Source organism: Rhinoderma darwinii, chromosome 1, assembly GCF_050947455.1.
Source record: "Rhinoderma darwinii isolate aRhiDar2 chromosome 1, aRhiDar2.hap1, whole genome shotgun sequence".
Taxonomy (NCBI): domain Eukaryota; kingdom Metazoa; phylum Chordata; class Amphibia; order Anura; family Rhinodermatidae; genus Rhinoderma; species Rhinoderma darwinii.
In genome coordinates this window covers 554,076,581-554,097,687 of record NC_134687.1, presented here as the reverse complement: position 1 = coordinate 554,097,687, position 21,107 = coordinate 554,076,581, and the positions used below count along the sequence as shown (strand labels likewise).

At 42.9% G+C, this 21,107-nt stretch overlaps 2 protein-coding genes across 7 annotated transcripts in view; one reads left to right on the top strand and one right to left on the bottom strand.

Moving 5' to 3' along the window:
• The window catches only part of UTP15 (UTP15 small subunit processome component), a 34,978-nt gene extending 33,261 nt beyond the window's left edge, over positions 1 to 1,717 (bottom strand). Inside the window, exon 1 of one of the 3 annotated variants that reach the window (XM_075838132.1) lies at positions 1,439 to 1,717. The gene's annotated coding sequence lies outside the window, so the exon portion shown is untranslated. The remainder of the gene's footprint in view (positions 1 to 1,438) is intronic. The other 2 variants (XM_075838123.1, XM_075838115.1) reach the window with 2 other exon arrangements.
• ANKRA2 (ankyrin repeat family A member 2) lies at positions 1,557 to 19,159 on the top strand. 4 transcript variants are annotated; one of them, XR_012850612.1, is made up of 11 exons: positions 1,557 to 1,793; positions 5,892 to 6,245; positions 9,778 to 9,936; positions 11,323 to 11,388; positions 12,384 to 12,481; positions 12,592 to 12,717; positions 12,806 to 12,872; positions 13,770 to 13,850; positions 15,140 to 15,306; positions 15,405 to 15,607; positions 17,147 to 19,159. XR_012850612.1 is itself a non-coding variant. In XM_075838146.1 (9 exons), the coding sequence occupies exons 2-9, from the start codon at positions 5,942 to 5,944 to the stop codon at positions 17,200 to 17,202; spliced, it is 957 nt and encodes a 318-aa protein (XP_075694261.1). In that variant the 5' UTR covers positions 1,558 to 1,793; positions 5,892 to 5,941; the 3' UTR covers positions 17,203 to 19,159. The 4 variants fall into 4 exon arrangements, 2 of the variants coding, with proteins under 2 accessions (XP_075694261.1, XP_075694270.1); XR_012850611.1 differs by having other exon boundaries at positions 15,140 to 15,607; XM_075838146.1 differs by lacking the exons at positions 15,140 to 15,306; positions 15,405 to 15,607 and having other exon boundaries at positions 1,558 to 1,793.
• Positions 19,160 to 21,107: the final 1,948 nt, after the last annotated feature.

The window sequence follows — 21,107 nt, the reverse complement described above, 5'->3', positions numbered from 1 at the left end:
ACGCTCGTCTGGGAAAACTCCTGAAGTCACTATGCATGGAATAACGCTATTCCATCCTTAAAAAAAAACGAAAAACAAACAAACAAAAAAACGACGCATACCAGTCGAACGCGGACCAAAAGAACACTTTTTTTGGTCTCTGTCTGGATAATGGAGCCCTATGAACGCTTTTATCGTGTAGGTCGGAAGCTTTCCCGACTGACATGATAAACGCAGGGCAATAACGTAATGTCAATAGGACCTAAGCCCCACTGTATAAACAAGCGCTCCTACTCTCCATATAGGGAGGAATAGGTACGAGAAAAAAACTAAAAAAAAGTACTGTACATAGAAAAATTTGTGGCAACCAATCAAATTACTTCTCTCATTTTCTAACCTATTCTGTAAAAATGAAGCCTGGCATCTGATTTTGCAGGGGAATCATATTAGTTTGAACTAGATCTTATACAAGAGGTGTTCTTGTGAATGTTGGCTGCATGACCGGCAAAACGACAAGTCCGGTGCACAACAGAGACAAACAGAAACCACGGGCACCGGATCCGTCACCATTGAAATAAATGGTGATGGAAACGGAAACCTCTGGGCTCCGTCGGTGTCAGTTTGTGTCTGTTAGGGGGGCCCCATTTGACGGAACGGGACCCCAACGCAGATGTGAACGAAGCCATACAGGGAGTGGTTATGCCCAGTTGTCAATTTATTCATACATTTCTAGGAGGAGTAACGGCACAACGCAGAGTTTAAAAAATAAAAAAAAAAACTTGCTCCAGAATTGTTATTTCATTGGGGAATCCAAGTATTTACTAAAATAGACATGTCAGGAGAGGTGACTGGTCCGCTTTACAGGGGTTGTCCCCAGATAGACATTTATAACCTATCCACGGGATATGTGACAAACGTCTGATCGCTGCGGGCCTCGCCGATCACTAGAACAGAGGTCCCGATCCCGCAGTGAGGAGGAGCTTGAATGGAGCGGCGGTCGAGCAGGTCTCATGTCTATGGGGCTGGCGGAAACAGCCAAATGTTGTACTCCGCTGTCCCGGTCAGTCCTCTAGGCTGTGAATGGTGGGGAAGAACTCATGCATGACCACCGATTAAAGGCAAACTCAGGACTGTGATGGTGCAGTGAGGATCCCAGTCCTAGTGATAGGTAGGGGTCCCAGCCATCAGACATTTGTGATCTACCCTGTGAATAGGATATAAGTGATGATCTTGGGACAGACCCTATAACATATCACTTGAAGGATCAATAGTGTATGGCAGCCAGGAATCGTACAGCTGCTGCACCACGTGACCACACGGCAATACAGGAGATATTACAGAATCGCCCGCATATATCAGGCCACGTCCGGGACTAGAAGACAATGTATTACCAATAATAACAACAACGATCCCGACCAATCCTGCAAATACAGAAGTACCGGTAGCTCCCTTCACATACCCCAGTGCCTCTCCGCCAGCATACACGTCCCGTCTCCCTCACCACCGGGTAGTCACGTTGCCGGAATCACACATGTGAGCGGCCATCTTGCCTCATGACGTACTTCCGGGAAGGTCGCGATGGTAATACGTCATTGCCTAGGGCTGGATGGGGCGGCAGGAGTTCTGTGTACGAAGAGGTGCAATACTCCTACTCCCCAGAAGCAGGGCGGACAGATGGCACAGCCCGCACACTTACAGCGCCCCTAGGAACAGGAGTACAGCAGAAGGAGAACGTGATGGCCGGGTGTCGAGTCTCGATGACGTAAGACAGGAAGTGACGAAGAACAACACTATAACAATAGCAGACAGCTAAGGTAAGTGATGGGGATATAAGATATTATCACCTGTGTGTGGCTGCCATTGAGTAGCACTGCGGCATTTTTTTTTATCACACGTCTGCCTGTGAATTGCGCCAGTTCCTCATACTTCACCTGTGATTGGGGATTGTTTTGTCTCTCCTGATATTACACGTCTGATGTGGACTGCACTGAATCCTGCTGGTCTGTAATTACTATCATACTGCTAGCTGATGCACCAGACATGAAGACAACGACTTTGGCTTCATTCACACACTTCAGGTGGAGTCAGTTTCCTACACCGAATGCCAAATGCCCTGTGTTCTTAAAGAGGAAATCTAATCAAAATGACACTCACGTCGGAATCTAATATATGAGCGTCACGTCGGAATCTGATATGTGAGCGTCACGTCGGAATCTGATATGTGAGCGTCACGTCGGAATCTGATATGTGAGCGTCACGTCGGAATCTAATATGTGAGAGTCACGTCGGAATCTAATATGTGAGAGTCACGTCGGAATCTGATATATGAGCGTCACGTCGGAATCTGATATATGAGCGTCACGTCGGAATCTGATATATGAGCGTCACGTCGGAATCTGATATATGAGCGTCACGTCGGAATCTGATATGTGAGCGTCACGTCGGAATCTGATATATGAGCGTCACGTCGGAATCTGATATATGAGCGTCACGTCGGAATCTGATATATGAGCGTCACGTCGGAATCTGATATATGAGCGTCACGTCGGAATCTGATATGTGAGCGTCACGTCGGAATCTGATATGTGAGCGTCACGTCGGAATCTGATATATGAGCGTCACGTCGGAATCTGATATGTGAGCGTCACGTCGGAATCTAATATGTGAGAGTCACGTCGGAATCTAATATGTGAGAGTCACGTCGGAATCTAATATGTGAGAGTCACGTCGGAATCTAATATGTGAGAGTCACGTCGGAATCTAATATGTGAGAGTCACGTCGGAATCTAATATGTGAGAGTCACGTCGGAATCTAATATGTGAGAGTCACGTCGGAATCTAATATGTGAGAGTCACGTCGGAATCTAATATACGAGCGTCACGTCGGAATCTAATATACGAGGGTCACGCCGGAATCTAATATACGAGGGTCACGTCGGAATCTAATATACGAGGGTCACGCCGGAATCTAATATACGAGGGTCACGCCGGAATCTAATATACGAGGGTCACGTCGGAATCTAATATATGAGGGTCACGCCGGAATCTAATATACGAGGGTCACGTCGGAATCTAATATACGAGGGTCACGTCGGAATCTAATATACGAGGGTCACGTCGGAATCTAATATACGAGGGTCACGTCGGAATCTAATATACGAGGGTCACGTCGGAATCTAATATACGAGGGTCACGTCGGAATCTAATATATGGTCGGTGATCTTGGACCAGCACTGATTTCTATACAGCACTCAAACCCCTTTAATGCTTTTCAGAGATTTCTGCTACTGCAAATGTGACTGCACATTATAAACAAGCAGCCATGATCGTGGCTGTACACAGATCAGCCATAACGTTACAACCACTGACTGGTGACGGGAATGACATTGGTTGTCTTGTTAGGTTGGATTCACATGGGGCAGACATTTCTTCAACTGAAAATTCATTCCATTATCTGGTGTTGTTTCGGCAGTATTCACGTTACCACAAGTTTTAGTCATATGAATGCAACCAGTTTCAGTCGCAGAAATCTCTGCAACAAAATCTGCCGCGTGCGACTGCACTCTTACAATGGCGGTCATGGGGTGGCATATGTTAGGCGCCAAGTGAACAGTCAGTTCTTGAAGTTGATGTGTTGAAAGCAGAAAAAAAAATGGCAAATGTAAATAAAGATGGGAGAGGCAAGCGAAGGCTAGCCCGCCTGGCCCGATCTTGCAGAAGAGCTACTGTAGCACAAATTGCTGAAAAAGTTAATACTGGCTATGATAGGAAGGTGTCAGGACACACGTGTGCGTCAAAGTAGGTCTGGGTGATTATGACCTAAATCAAAATCACGATTAATTGAACAGGTAACCTCGATTACAATGAATAAAATATTTTAGGCCACACCCCTTTGCATGCCACGCTCCCTATTTGCATGCCATGCCATTTAATTAATATAGATCCCCTGAGCCTGCTGTATACTACTGTATATAATATACCCCCCTGACACTGCCTCCACAGTATAATGCCCCCATAGCTGCCCCCCACGCAGTATAATGTCACCATACAGTTTCAATAGTGCCGAACAAAAATAATAAAATATATACTCCTCTAACCCCGTTCCAACGACGAGTGGAGGAGATCCCTCTGCTCCTCCTGTCTGTGTACCTCGGCGCATGTTTTCAGGTTCCACTGGACTTCTGGCATATACCAGTGTTTCAGGCACCCTATTGGTCTATGGTGTCCTCAATGCCCACCCTCTTTTATTTATATATATATATATATATATATGGGGATTATATACAGGGACCCCCATCATCCATGTATATAACCCCCATCATCTGTGTATATGCCATTAGGGCGGGCATTGAGGCTAAACAATAAATAAATGTGATGGGCATTGAGGACTCGCCAGTATATGACAGAAGGGCAGCTGGCTCTGAATACGTGTGCTGAGCCGCTCACAGCTCAACACAGACAGGCACGAGGCAGTAATGTCTTCGCACCTGTTTGCGCGTTATTCAGTGAATAGCAGAGCAGGGAACTGACGTTCCCCTTCTCTACTATAGGATTGAACTGTATGTGCGTCCTGAGTGGGTGTATCACACACTCCCCAGCATTAGTGTTGGTCAGTACAAGTGAGAAGAGATCCCTCATGAGCTGTAGAAGTGGAAAGCAGTACAGGAATGAGGCTGTGCTGACACATGAGAGCTAGTGAAGGCAGCAGCATCCTAGACACACAGACCTTAGGGTATGTTCACACGGCCAAATTTCAGACGTATACGAGGCGTATTATGCCTCGTTTTACGTCTGAAAATACGGCTCCAATACGTCGGCAAACATCTGCCCAGTCATTTGAATGGGTTTGCCGACGTACTGTGCAGACGACCTGTTATTTACGCGTCGTCGTTTGACAGCTGTCAAACAACGACGCGTAAAAATACAGCCTCGTCAAAAGAAGTGCAGGACACTTCTTTGGACGTTTTTGGAGCTGTTTACTCATAGACTCCAATGAAAACAGCTCCAAAAACGGACGTAAAAAACGCCACGAAAAATGCGAGTTGGTAAAAAAACGTCTGAAAAGCAGGGTCTGTTTTCCCTTGAAAACAGCTCTGGATTTTCAGACGTTTTTGTTGACTACGTGTGAACATACCCTTAAAGAGGCTCTGTCACCAGATTTTGCAACCCCTATCTCCTATTTGCAGCAGATCGGCGCACATAATACACGCCCACTTGGACTTTTACTTTTAAACACACCCACTTGGATTTTTGCAAGCCTCATTTGCATAAATACAAAAATGGTCATAACTTGGCCAAAAATGCTCGTTTTTTAAAAATAAAAACGTTACTGTAATCTACATTGCAGCGCCTATCTGCTGCAATAGCAGATAGGGGTTGCAAAATCTGGTGACAGAGCCTCTTTAAATCCAGCATGTATTATTGGGAGGGACATAGCCACATGAGAAAGTCTGAAACTAGGACCCGGTTGCAAATTAAATATCAGAATGTCTGAAAATAAAGGAAAGGATGGAGATTGCAGCCTAAAACTTAGTGCAATTGTTTTGTTTTGTTTTTTTAACTCCAGGTAACCGGTATCATGTGTAAAAAGAATTACAATAAAAATCATGATCTCTTCCTATTCTTTATACATTTCTGTCCTATATCACAATCCAAATTGATTATAAAATAAAACAGGTCTTCTATACGTGTTCCATTTTACCTCACAGATCTCAGACTAGATCAACCTCTGGGTGGTTGGCAACCTACAGTTGCAGGAACCTTCCCCAATGCTCTGTCCGCAATAGGAGACCACCCGCCAGAGCAAATATGAAGAAGATAGACTTTAGTGCCTCATATCACTGAGGTGTTGGCAGAATGCCTGTATTATTTCAATTTCATCAGTATTTATTTTACATTCTAATTGATTACAGGATCAGGACTGCACGATCCTATGATGCAGAATTAACAATTGAGGCTGTAAATGAGTCACTGCTTTACCATGTCCGCCATGAACAATCTGGAGGGCTCGGCCGAGCTGTCGGGTGAAGAGTGTGTTAGCTTCTGTCTATCCAGCATGCCTGACATCAAAGTGGAACATGTGATGGAATCTAACCCAGAGGAAGGAACCGCTCAGAATGTAGCAATGGGAATGAAATTTATTTTACCAAATAGATTTGATATGAATGTCTGTTCTCGCTTTGTCAAGTCGTTGAATGAAGAAGACAGCAAAAATATCCAAGATCAAGTAAACTCTGACCTGGAAGTAGCCTCCGTCTTATTTAAAGGTTAGCAATTTGCGAATATTATGATTATATGCGTTTCCGTTTTATGTGCAGTTTTGCAACCATTTTTTTTTTCTTGCTCCAATGCATCTGAACTAAAAATGAAGCCACATTGCAAATAGTCTTGATTTAAATACAGTACAATAAAGTGTATACAGCTCCTATGCAGACCTATGTGCCTCCATGGTTACAGACTACATACAAACCTTATGTGTAGTCTGATGCTGCAGTCATTTGATACACCATTGTGACTGTCAAAAAGCAAAGATATCTCAGTGAGCATGTGGTGGGCTAGTACTTCTACCAGGCAGCAAATATAAACAGGCAGAGTTGCAGTATAAGAAGATGAGAGATAACTATGAAGATTAAAGAAAATAAGATGAATTAGAATTTCAAAGATCCCAGCTACACGCCTGCTTTTAGTAATGCCACATATTAATTAATAGACTGCATTTCAGATTTTAAAAAAAGACGCAAATAAAAATCTTGATTAAGGGTATGTGCACACGGGGTGGATTAGCTGCAGATTATCCGCAGCGTATTACAGTAGTGACAAAGTAGATGAGGTTTCAACAAATCTTATCCACACGCTACGAAAAATTTCCGTAGAAAAGACGTGCGGAAATTGACTTGCGGTGCCAATTCTTAATCTGCAGCATGTCCAATTCTCTTACAAAAACGCTGCAGCATTTCCGCACAGAAAACCGGGTGTGAAATTCTGCAGTGTTCACGCCATGTGTGGACGTACTTTTAGGCCTTATTTACACGAGCGTATTTTACGTCCGTGAAAATCACGCGCTTCGCACGGACCTATGTAAGTCAATGGGGTCGTTTAGACATTCTGTGTTTTTCACGCAGCGTGTGTCCGCTGCGTAAAACTCGCGACATGTCCTATATTTAAGCGTTTTTCGCGCATCACGCACCCATTGAAGTCAATGGGTGCGTCAACATCGCGCACGGCTCACGGACGCAATTCAGTGTGCCGCGCGTGATTCGCGCTACAGTTTACGAAATAAAGGAAATCATAAAACTACCTTCTTCATTTATGTTTCTAAACATTAAAACCACGTGTCATAACGAGGCCATACGCTCAAAAAACACGCAGCCACGCAATAAACACTGATGCCACACGGAACTGCAACACGCGCAAAATGCACACGGTCGTGTGAATTTCGCCTAAAAGTCACAGCGTGCTCATTCTTCATCAACAAGGTCTCCAATGCAGAAATCTTACAGCACACAATTGTTTCAACGTGATGTTCAAGCTGGGAAAGGAAACGGATACAGTAACTGTTGAGTTACATCAAACTAACGTCTCTTTAATATCGGCAGAAGTCCAAGACTGCTGTTAGGTTGTAATAGCCCTTGAAGAACTAAGACATTTGTGGCATATCAACAGAATATTTTGTCATCTGGGAAACGGGTGCCGTAACCCCCGTGTAGCAATGCAAGGTGTCAGCCAGTGGCGGCAGAGAGAAGCTGGCCACGTACCTACCAAGAAGCCTTCATAGTTGACGTGTTTGGCTCAAACAGGAGGCTGTTTAACTATAGAAGAGCTGGAGAGAGCTCCTTGCTGGGGAATCTTCAACCCACAGTGAAGCATGGTGGGGGTTCCTCACAGGTTTTCCTTGGCCCTTAACCCTTTCACATCGTATATCTGTAGATTTACATCATGAAAGGGTATTCTAAATATAATGGCGCTCAGAAGCACAGCAGGCACCTTAGCCGCCGGGTCTCTGGGGCTCTGCTGTGTTACACAGCAGGGACCCAGCGGCAATGCTTGCGATCAGAAGAGTTTCTGGTCGCAAGTATTTAACCCGTCAGATGCCAGTGTCAGATGTGACCACCGGCATCTGAGGGATTTTTACTGCCACTTTCACTTCAGGGCCAGTCACCGGCTCCCGCGCAGCGAGATCGCAGGAGCCGGTGTATTCCTATAGCAGCTCAGAGCCTTCTGAACGCTCCCTCGCCTGCTATAGGAAGATTGCTATTGAGACCTGTCTGTGGCAGGTCTCAATAGCAATGCACTGATTTTGCCATAGACTGCAATATTGTGATATTGCAGTCTATGGCATAAGCGATCTAATGATCGCAGGTTCAAATCCCCTAGGGGGGCTAAATAAAAGTTTTAAAAAAATATATAAAAATTCTAATCTCCCCCCTTTCCCTACATCACATATAAAAATAAATAAACAATAATAAACATAAACACATTAGGTATCCCCACGCCTGAAAATGGCCGAACTATAAAAATATTTATCCAATACGGTGAACGTCGTAGCGGGAAAAAGGTCAAATTTGCTAAATCGCAGGTTTTTTTTGCCACTTCATTCCCCCAAATTTTTTTATAAATAGTGATCGAAATGCCCGACATTCCCCAAAATGGTATTAATAAAAACAACATCTTTCCACGTACAAAAAGTCGCCGTACACAGCTCTGTACACCGAAATATAAAAAAAGTTACGGGGTCACAATATGGCGTTGCAAAAAATGTTACGTTTCTTTCAAACTTTTTTATTTTTTTTAAAGGTACTAAAACATAACGAAAACTATATAATGTGTGTGTGTAATGCGTCATTTTCACTGTATAGTGAATACCGTAAAAACGAAATCCATAAGAATATGGAGGTACTGCTGTTTTTTCCCAATTCCACCCCATTATGATTTTTTTTCCAGCTTCCCAGTACATTGCACATAATATTAAATGGTAACATTAGAAAGTACAACTTGTCCCGTAAAAATTAAGCCCCCATATGGCTGTGTCAATGAAAAAAACAAAAAAGTTATGACCCTTCGAAGTCGGGGAGGAAAAAACAAAAGCATAAAAATGAAAAATCGTCTGGGCCTGGAAGGGTTAAAGGTGTTGTAAACATTTTTTTTTTAAATAAAACAACGTATTACAGGATTTAAAAAATTTTTTAACTGTTTTTTATTTTAAGAAAACAATTTACTTTTTGAGATACAGCTTCTATGTATCCTGAATACATAGAAGCTGTATCTTGTGATCAAACCTGAATCCGTCAGGTCAGCAGGACTGACGGCTTAGTTTACAGCGGGTCCTGCGTGTCTCTGACACCTGTTATCGATCACATCTACGTTCATGACGGTTACCTCAGCCAGCTGCGTCTCTCCGTGCCTGATGGAAGATCGCAAGTAAAGTTTGTGTGGGAATAACTTTGCTAAAAAGTTATTCCCATAATCTTATAAGCTGTTTAATATGTTTTCGTTAGAGGATTTTACCATAATCAATATTTATCACCGATCCATAGGATAGGTGCAAAATATCAGATCGGTGGGGGTTCAAGCACTATCTTCAACAGCACCATAGAATTGAATGGAGTGGTGGCCAAGCATGCGCAGTACCACTCCATTCCTATAGGGCTCACAGGGATGGCGGGGAAAGCCCGTTCTCGTGCTGGATAGGAGTCCCAGCGGTTAGACCCCCATAGATCAGATATTTATCACCCATACTGGAGATAGTTGATACATTTTGATTATGGGAAAAACCCTTCAATGATGCTTTTTTCTTTTCAGCTGAATGCAACATCCACACATCCCCGTCCCCCGGAATACAAGTCAGACACGTGTACACGCCATCAACAACCAAACATTTTTCTCCCATCAAGCAGTCCACCACACTGACAAACAAACACAGAGGCAATGAGGTGTCGACTACTCCCCTCCTGATCAACTGTAAGTACTTTTATGTGATGGATGTATTACTGCCTGCTATATTATCATTCCGCTCAGACTCATATAGACGTAATGCACTTTGCTTTTCAATTCCTCACTATTTTGAAGATTTTTGCTTGCTATCAGTGAACATGGGGACATTCTTCTTAAGATAAAGAGGCTGAAAATCTATACAGATGTAATACTTGTCATGGCTGAGAGGGGGACACGTCCAGCTTCCCGTCTGTGAGCTGCACCGCCTGGACTCCAAACTGGTCCATTTTACCTGCACTGATACAATGTAGGGGACTATCGGGACATATGAGAGATTTGTGCTGATGTAGACCTCACAGCGTATTCCCTAGACTGCATACAATTCCCATTGTTTCATGGGCTGTGGAGGCGAGGGTTCACTATTCCATATCTGGTGGACTTGGGGTACGCCGTTTCTGGATACACTCCTGTTATCTTTTACAATCAGTGACACGCATGTCCCTCCATTAATCCCTTTAGGAAGCATTACTAAATAAATTTGTTCCCGATATCCCCAAACACACCTATTTATGCTTCTAGAATTACAATAGCCAGGCATTGAAAACTCTTTCGTTTCGTTTAGATCGCGTGAAACTAAAGTTATCCTGGATCATGGTCCATGAGAAACTTGAGGATAAGGTTGAATAGTTTGAGACGCTCTGGCCCCCCTGGATTCTACACTCCATCGACTTGAAAATAATCTCTGCTCCTGCTCGCTTGTCAGATGGAAAGAACTCTATTTGAGCTCTTGAAATGGCAGAATGATCAGGGGAATCGCTGTCTGTCTCTCTGTGAATACATCCCCACTATATCCACTATACTATATCCACTATACTATACCCACTATATTGAGTCACGTGTTGCTATTTGCTCCATCTTGCTCCGTCCTGCAGGGTTATATTGACTCGTTGACTGCGTTTCTCTTTGATTATTTAGTCAAAATGTGTTTCACATATTTCCTTTAATAAAGTCGATGGAAATATAGCCTGCAAGCAATGGCATCCTGCTCGCAGCTGGAACAGGACTAGGTCCCTACAGGTTTTTAGCCTCTGGATGAAAATAACAATACTTTAATTTAGGAACAGCAAACCGATCTTGAAAATAGGAAGGGGTTGAAACAAAGTATATTAGAAAGTTGCAGAACTTTTAATTATAGAATGATTGTTTTATGTACATCAAATAAAGAAAACCCCTTTAAAAGAGAGAGTTCTCCTTCCTCATTGGTAGATTAGGCATATCCTTACTGTTAAGTAGTCTGGGAGGATTTTATTACGAAGGGAAGTGATACCAGAATCATAATGGCCATAAACTGCATGCGTTTTGTACTGTACGCTTTGTCTTGCGATCTAAACTCCGTTTCTGTCCCGTCCGCAGCACTGTCCGTTCACCAGCTGGCTGCTCAAGGCGAGATGGTGTATCTGGCAAGTCGTCTTGAACAAGGTAATAGATAATCCAAGCTCCTAAGAAACCCTCTATTAAGGCCTCGTGCACATGACCATAGTGTTCTTTACTTTCCGCAAATACGGATCCGTAGTTATCCGCAAGTCCACCGTCATTCTGACACGCTGTCCGAATATACGGTCCGTAGTGCATCCATAGTGCAATCGTATTTACGGATCCGCGGGAAAATAAAAAGAGAGGCTGCAAATTATGTAACCAACATGTCCCAACCCCTTGAGAAGGTCACATGATCGCTAAGGTGCCATTTTATTGGGGAATACCGTGCCGTCACATTACAACGCTTCCGCAATTCTGGACAGCTACAGATGCACATCTGTAGCCGTTCACAATTTTACACGGGTGCCTATAGTTCTTAGGGCGAGTCCATGTCGCAATTGCGGATGGGAATAGGACATGTTCTATGTTTTGCGTATCATTTATACGCCCTGGACACACATCCGTAAGTATGCGAAAAGGTGTCTTTGGCCTATGGAAATAAATGGGTCCGCAGATTATCCGTAATTACAGATGAAAACCGCAGGCGTGTGCGTGGGGCCTAAGACGTGAATAAGACATCACCTAAACATAAAATGGTTGCACTTTAAGGGTATCTGTCACAGACCACGCACTTTAATTTTGGGGCAAGTTAAGTGGCCCCCTAACTGCATGTGCTCTATGTAAACTATTCTTGAGCCAAGTGCAGAAAGTTCCCGAGTGTCGGCACCTTCCAGTTGTACAGATGCGTTCAATGTTATCAAGGACTGGACCATGGGATCATTCATCAGGGCCGTCCAAGTGTAGCCATACATGTTTAAATTATACAACCATTCCGTGAATTTCGGGGCACAAATATACCTAAGTTCCCACCAGTTGAACTTGACGATCTCCGGAGCCAAGCAGCTAATGCACCTCCATGTATTGTGTTTAGTATCCTCGATTTATTCTGTGCTTGTTGACAATTTTTTTTCCATTTTTTTTTTTTACCCTCCTTTCAGAAAACGTGATTAACCTTACAGACGAAGAAGGTTTCACGCCACTTATGTGGGCTGCTGCTCATGGACAGATAGCCGTTGTGGAATTTCTGCTTCAGAATGTGAGAAATGGGAAGGGCTTCAAAATAAATTATTTCTACGTTTTAGATACAAAAGGCAAAATTGAAGCTGTAAAAATACGTTCATACACAGAAATCTGTCCTTTATTTAGGGTGCGGATCCTCAAGTCCTCGGTAAAGGTCGAGAAAGTTCTCTGTCACTGGCTTGTAGTAAAGGCTACACCGATATTGTGAAAATGCTGGTGGAGTGTGGAGTGGATGTCAATGAGTATGACTGGGTAAGAGCACCGCTATAACAAAGGCTTCTACTACAAAGTAGAGAAACGTTTTTAATAACCCAATAATGTTACGTATTCTTTTTTACAGAATGGGGGAACACCCTTGTTATATGCGGTTCATGGCAATCATGTGAAATGTGTGAAAATTCTTCTAGGTGAGTATACACAGTGCATAGATGTAATACCAAGTCACCAGTATGTTTTCAAGCGTATATTCACCTTTGAAAACCATATAACACATTACAATTTACATAGAAAGTTACGTTTCATGAAGCCGTGTTCACAAGTTCAGGATTTAGGCATTTAGTTCACATGCTAAAGTATCTGCGTGACTGCTCATTATTGCCGTGGATTGCGCACTAAAAAGCCGCGGACTAGCACCATTTAATTACAATGGGGCTTACCCACGTGCAGGTCCGTGGCAGAAATCGAAATGTCAGCCTATGGCAAATCCGTTCTGTGTGAACATAGCCTTACTTATTCTGTAGTGATCCTGAGTTACAGCCCGTAACATAGACCAGAGCTATTCTGCAGGTGAAATCTCCCAGTGTTCCTTGTCGTCTACCTAGTGATTATTTGCTGTAGTCTCACCAGACACTGTACAGTAATTTAATATAGAAAAAATAACAACTCCTCTGCATAATAGATCTCAGCTAAGCTGTAAGGGCTGGGTCTGTCAACACACTTGTCGACTGTTTCCAATAACAACCAGCAGATTTGTGAATTCAGCTCTGCTTCATAGAAGAGAGTTACATTTTCAAAAAAAATAAAATAAATTAACTGACAGCTTGATCAGGTAAGTAGAAAAATGCAGCGCTGGTATAAAACACAGGCCTTAACTCTGTCTGTATGTGAACTGTAATATGGTACCCAAAGGTAAACATGTGTTTGATCCTACCGCTACATAATTGGTTAAATTGTTTCAATGTGCATGTAGTCCCATAGAACAGAATATATTACTCTAATGACAATGACTTTCTTGGTGAAAAAGGATTTGGGAAACTTTTAGACTTATTCAATGTTGCTAATTGATAATTTGTTATGACTGGCAGAGAATGGGGCAGATCCGACCATTGAGACAGACTCTGGATATAACTCCATGGACCTGTCTGTAGCTCTGGGCCACAGGAGTGGTAAGTTATGTATTTACAGCCAACAACCCTCTCGGTCTAGGTCCAAACCTATTCAACTTATGTACATAGAAGTGATTATATTTCCTACCACATAAACAGCAAGCACGGCATCATGCTCCTTATTGTCCGTATCTGCTCAACATGTCAATATTGCGAAAATGCTCTAACGTCACTTACTAAGTCAATAGAAAGCCATGCAGTAAATATCATTTAAGGGCATGTCCTTACTATATAATAGAATATTTATGGTTGAATTCCTATAGAGAAAATGCAAACTGAATGTCTGTAAACACTATGTGTGCCGTTGCTCATATTGCCCAATGTCAAACGCCACCATTGTCCAGTACTTTCTAAAGCTTTCCCCTATGGTGACCGTTGATTGTTATGAGTTTCGGCAGCTGGACCTGGGGTGATCAGATGATTGCATGGGACCGTTTCCTTCTGAGAAGAGGTTTTACGGTTGAGACTACCCCTTCGATATACACCGATCAGCCATAACACCACCTGCCTAATATTGTGTAGATTCCCCTCGTTCCACCAAAGCAGCTCTGACCCGTCCACACATGGACTCCACAAGACCTCTGAAGGTGTCCTGTGGTATCTGCCACCAAGATGTTAGTGGCAGATCCTTTAAAGAAGCACACCAGCAATTAAATTATATATTTTTTTGCCTATATAGTGCAGCTATTATTAAAAAATAGTGTAGATGCCTTGTGTACACCTGTTGTAGTTGATGTCATTTGTAGGTTGTCTGCCATCTTGGTTCCTTCTTCCCCTCTGATATGGTTCCCCTAATGTAACCTACATTTCCCATGATGCTTTTGGCTTTGTAGAAGCAGAGGGGGCGGAGTCTCATTACACTGCACTGCTCTGCGTCCTATCTAAGTGCAGCAAGTGATAGATCAATGACGTAGAACTTCTGTCCCATAAATCCCACTGCAGAGTCTGTTCACCCTGTCTCCCCTGCCTCCTGCTTGTGATAGGTTTCCCCATGTCTGTTTTTACACAGAGGCAGTGAGGAGCAGCATCTCATAGTAATACACTGGACTCTCTGCACACAGCACTAACAAATAGTATAGACAGGAAGTGTGAGTCCGGGGAATCTGCAGCTAATCATTGTATATACTCCCCTATTATATCACTGTACTGTTAGATAGAGCAAAAATAATCTCTTCAGCAGCACTATGTGCATAAAGGACATACAGAGCAACAAGGAGGGTGGAGTTAGATGTTTAGGGGAGGGGTCAGCTGCGAGGAGGGATTTGACTAGTGATGATGTAATCCTGTAGTTCACAGGAAGTCATCTACACAGGAGAAATTACCTACTGTCTACACATGAGAGCATGGGCTATTCTGGTGGAGATCACATGACACAGCTGCTCATAATGAAAGGCTTCCAAATTTATAGATGCAACTGAGCTGGGAAGAAACATATGAGACTGCTAGAATATTGCTGGTGAGTTAGCATGATATGTGCAAAAAATCAATTGCCGGAGTGCTTCTTTAAGTCCTGTAGGTTGCGAGGTAGAGCCTTCATGAATTATTTTTTTCCAGCACATGCCAGAGATGCTCGATTGGATTCAGATCTGGGGAATTTGGAGGCCAAGTCAACACCTTGAACTCTTTGTCAAGTTCCTCTAACCAGTCCTGTACAATTTTTGCAGTGTGAGATGGCACATTATCCTGCTGAAAGAGTCCACTGCCACTAGGGAATATCGTGGCCATGAAGGATGTACTTTGTCTGCAATGATGATTAGGTAGGTGGTAAATGTCAAAGTGAAATCCACATGAATGCCAGGACCCTCCGGCTTGCCGTTCTCCCATAGTGTATCCTGCTGCCATCTCTTACCCTTGATCAGCGACACACCTGGCCATCTACATGATGTAATTGAAAATGGTATTCATCACAACAGGCCACCTTCTTCCTTCCAGTTTTGACACTCATATACCCATTGTATGTGGCTTTGGTGGTGGACAGGGGGTCACCTTTCTATTATAACTAGCATTAACTTTTTCGGTAATTTGTGCTACAGTAGCTCTTCTGTGGGATCGGACCAGATGAACTAGCCTTCACCCCCCACATCAATGAACCTTGGGTGCCCATGACCCTGTTGCCTGTTCACCTGTTGTCCTTCCTTGGATGATTTTTGGTAGGTACTAACAACTGCAAACCCGGGGACACCCCACAAGACCTGTAGTTTTGAAGATGCTCTGACCCAGTCGTCTAGACATCACAATTTGGCCCTTGTCAAAGTTGCTCAGATCCTTACACTTGCTCTTTTTTCTGATTCCAACACATCAACTTTAAGAACTGACTGTGCACTTGATGCCTAATATATTCCACCTGGTGTCAGGCGCCAATGTAATGAGATAATCAATGTTGTTCACTTCAGCTGTCAGTGATTTTAATGTTATGGCTGATCGGTGTATATATATCTGTCTGTAAAAGCTTCTCTACCCTGCTTTCATTATGTTATTGGTGTAGCTTGTGTACTAACCTTGCATTCCTAGCAACAGGATTATTTTAATGAATAAATTGAAAATTGGGTGCTACTATTTCCCTTCTCAATAGGATGTGACACATTATGGTATTGTCACCACTGATTGGACAGTATCAGACTTTGTAAGGACACACCCCTTTTACAATAAGAATGGTAACACCCAGTTGTCCATTTATTCATGCATTTCCAGGAGGTGTAACAGAGGAATAGCACAATGCAGAGTTCTAAGAAAAGATGCTCAAGAATTTATGGGCAATACAAGTATTTACTAAAACCGAAATTTCAGAACATTTGATGGGTCCTCTTTAAAGGGGTTTTCCAGTCTTAGGAAGGGATGGCATACCGCTAGGATGACCCCCACAATCATGTGAGGGTCTGACCGCAGGGTCTCCCATCTGTTACAAGGGTGCTCCTTTCGCATTTTCTCTGCACGCCATCTGGATGGGAGTATTGCGGGACCTTCATTATAGCACTTATTGGGTGTCCCATAGGTCAGACTCCTACCAATCCGCAAATGACACTATATCCTAGCGATATGCCATCAATGGTTCTAGGGGCTCCATGAAGTAGATTACCTTTTGTTTCTCCTTTTTTTAGTTTTAGTTTTTTACCCTCTCAAATTCTCTTTTTCCTTTTCCTAATAGGTCTGAATAAATAGAATCAGACCTTTTCTTACACTGTGATATGAAGATGTTTTCTGTATAGGTGTTACATCGGTCTAATACACTTATCTTTCCCTGTCTTCCATCAGTCAGTGGTCTCCACACACTAACCAGCCTGTCCTTACTGTTTCAGTTCAACAAGTCATCGAGAATCACCTTTTGCAGCTTCTTCAAAGTATTAAGGAATAATGGACACTTTTATATGACAAACAGAAGATTTGGATAGTTTGTATCATGCAGTAAAGTGTTATTATTGCTTTTACAAAATTGAATATATAATGTTTTTATACATGTATTTTCCCACTGATGCTAGACTGTAGGAGCCACGGCTCATCTGTTGATGTACCACGGTGACCTCTTCTGCCAGAATCTGACTAGGAATAGCACGGGGAAAATTGTCACTCAGTCCACTTTGTCTAATGTAAGTTATTGCTCCTGCTCATTACCAATGCTACACCCTTTTATTTGAATTTTTTAAATAACATTTCAGAACAAAGCTAGATGGCAGATCTAGTAGATTTCAGTAGATCTACGAACAACAATAGAGGCTTCCAGCAATAAATTCCCTGGCTCCGAATGTTTGGGCGGACGACAAGGAACTGGCTGGTTGGATTTTTACCTGTTCATTCTTCTTGTTTCCTTTATAGATTAAGAGTGCTAGAGTTGTCTGCCAGCTATTTATCTTCCCTCTTATTGACATAACATGAGCGTTTCACTGCATTAAATGTGGTCATCACGACTGTTGGGGCCCCACCGAATTATCATTTGACCAACCTCAATCTCGTGTCCAAGGCCACGACTTGAAGCCCAAGCAACATTAGCGTCCGTAATATCAGTGACACATGTACAGTTAAATAACCTCGTCACAATATAATAGTTTGGTGGTGCTGAAAGTCTTAGGAGACTCTAAACTTGTGGTTTATAGACCGGTAGTTGTAGTTTTAAAACCTCTATTCATAACTGGGTTGGGCTTATTTAAAGGTTTCTCATCACAGGCAACCCCTTTAATATGTGAGCCGCCTGATCTTACTGAAACTTAGTATTACATGGCAGCCATTCAGATAAATGTAATACATGGACAGCCTGAGTCCGCCAGAGCAAGAGCTGCTAATTGTTAGCGGCTCTTTCCTTTGGACCCCCTCTATGACGTCCATATACCCATATAGAGCATTCGGACAGGGCTTATCCTGATTAAACAACCCCTTTAATACTGTGGCATTGCCCCTATGGCGTCACTGTTTACTGTTACACTTGCCTGTCACAAGAAATGGGATGTTATTATAAGTAAGGGCACCCAAAATGTTAAAATGAACTTTTACCTGTAATCTTCCTCACTGTACCCCACCACATCTGTTTACAGGTCGGCTTGATGATGTGTCCTTCCTGTGTCAGTGGGCTGGCCAATCTAAGCAAGGGCATATGAATTACATAGAAAAGGGGTCCCCCGTTCCGGACTCCACTCTATATTAGCCAGAGTTCAGAGCCGCTAACAAGCAGCAACTCTGGAAGACGGCTCATCCGTGTATTACATGGACAGTCAGTTATTGCTACAAATTAGCAGCTGACCGCAACTTCCCGACTCTCATATTAAAGGGTAGTCTGTGATGAGACAATCCTTTCTTTAACCTGAACACTTTTTTTTGCACCTTTTAGCATAATGTTAAATATGCTAAACTTTTCTATTATTTAAAGCGTTTAAAAATGGAGTCACCACCTTGTCCTGCTCCTTACCCCTTGAACGACACATTTTATGGCTTACTGTAAGGAAATGAAATGATGCATTATTTATTTTAATTTTGCACAATGTTAAGTTATGTTATTTATGTAATTTAGAAAAATGCACTTTTAATAGTATTCATGTTTTGTATGTAGTAAATTGAGAGACTAGCATTCATTAGCAGATGGAGGGTAGACTGATATAGTGTTGCTGGACCTTCCGGTTGTGAAGTGTTTTATGTCGTGTAATATGGAAATGTATTGTGTTCTCTCCAACCTTGTTTTACTGTGTTGCTCCGTGTATGTCTGTGTTGCTTTACATGTATATATGACTGCTCTATAATAGTGTATGTATATAGTGTGTATGACATATATTGCCAGTGTGTATCTTTGCAAATGGAGATGCAAATATAAAGAACTTTTTCTTGAATGTGCTTTTTTATCATTTATTTGTGGTTATAGGTTTCAGACAGAAATCTTTTTTGGCCTTGTACAATCACTGTAATCTTTAATGGCACATGTACACCTCTCATATTCACAGAATAGTGCCCAGGTATTCAGAAGAAAGCATTGTAAAATATGTAAAGGGCTATGTACACTTTTGAAACCATTTTTTTTTCTATTGCTCCAATGCATCTGATATAAAAATGTATGCAACTTTGCAAATATCCCTTTGCTTTATTTTATTTTTATTTTTATATCTACATATACATATATATAAAATATATATATATATATATATACACACACTACAACATTGAAATTGCAACACCAAGAAGGGCAAGCCGTAAGGTTATGCAAATCGATGAATTAGCAGGTGTCGCTAAGATCTGCAAATGGTCAAATTTTCACGCTCCTAGCTCCAATCTGGCATGTGGAAGGGGCATAAAAGCCAAATTGAGTGCAATGTTTTTTGGCCACATGAAACCTTATTTTTCTATTAGGTACATACATACGGGGGCATTATACTGGGTATGGGGGGGCTCATATGGTAGCTGCTGAGGGAGCATTATACTGTATGGGGGCATTATACTGTATGGGACAGCTATGGGGGCATTATACTGTATGGGGGGCATTATACTGTATGTGGCAGCTATGGAAGGCGTTACACTGTATGGGGGCATTATACTGTATGGAGCAGCTATGGGGGGGCATTATACTGTATGGGGCAGCTATGGGGGCATTATACTGTATGGGGCAGCTATGGGGGCAGTATACTGTATGGGGCAGCGATCGAGGCATTATACTGTATGGAGCAGCTATGGGGGCATTATACTGTATGGGGGCATTATACTGTATGGGGCAGCTATGGGGGGCATTATACTGTATGGGGCAGCTATGGGGGCATTATACTGTATGGGGCAGCTATGGGGGCATTATACTGTATGGGGCAGCTATGGGTGGCAATATACTGTGGGGGCAGCTATAGGGGCATTATACTATGGGGGCATTATACTGTGTGGGGGCAGCTATGGAGGGCATTATACTGTGGGGGCATTTGTGGGGCAAGGCAGCTGGGTATAGGCGTGTGCAGGGGTCTAGGGGAGGGGGCCCCAAGTTGAATTCTTGCACCAGGGCCCATGTGCCTTTAGCTACGCCCCCGGTCCAGGGCAGTGTGCTAGTAGTGCTCTGCCCGGGACTATGGCTCTGGGGTTCAAAAACACAGAAACGGCCATACTTACTAAGTGGGTAGGTGAAAACCCATTCCCAGCAGGGCGCAGACAGGTCAAAAATGCTTCAGACCCATTTAGTAAGTATGGCCTGTTCTGCGTTTTTGAAGTTTAGCTATGTCCCATATTTTTCTGCCTATGGCTCTGGGGTTGCCCCTGACAACACTGTCCATATATGGACAGTATAGTCAGGGGCTTTTCTCCTGAAGCGGAATCCCCAGCCAAAGAGTCGGCAATGCTCTGGCTGGGGATTCCATTTCTAGAGGGAACCCCAAAGGCGCTACCTACCACCACTTGTCGCAAACTGAGAAGGGCAGAATCCTTGAAATGAGAGACCTTGGTTTATCACTCTGACAGATCGCTACATGCCTAGGACGAGATGTCAGCACTGTTCAACGTTGCGTGTCTCGGAGGTTGGGAGAACGACGAATGGGAATGACAGCAAGAGGTGCGCAGAGGCGAACCTCTGCATGGGCGGATCACACAGATTTGCAGTCTGTAACCATGGAGACACATTGGTCTGCATGGCAGATGTAGATCTAAAATGGTAGGATATGCTTTAAATAGGACATGATTTATTTAAATTTTTGTAAGCATTGAAGAAATAAAAAAAATAGTTATACATATCCTTTAAGCATAAACACACAATGATTTTGCCACCAATGAGACTAAGGGGGCCTCCCAACTGCCCCCTTTCAGCAGATTTTG

Excerpts from the sequence above, each read along its gene's own strand:
- ANKRA2 (XM_075838146.1), top strand. The coding sequence starts at position 5,942 with ATGAGTCACTGCTTTACCATGTCCGCCATGAACAATCTGGAGGGCTCG. Across the intron at positions 12,718-12,805 it reads ATGTCAATGAGTATGACTGG|AATGGGGGAACACCCTTGTT; the intron begins GTAAGAGCACCG and ends TCTTTTTTACAG. Across the intron at positions 13,851-17,146 it reads AGCTCTGGGCCACAGGAGTG|TTCAACAAGTCATCGAGAAT; the intron begins GTAAGTTATGTA and ends TTACTGTTTCAG.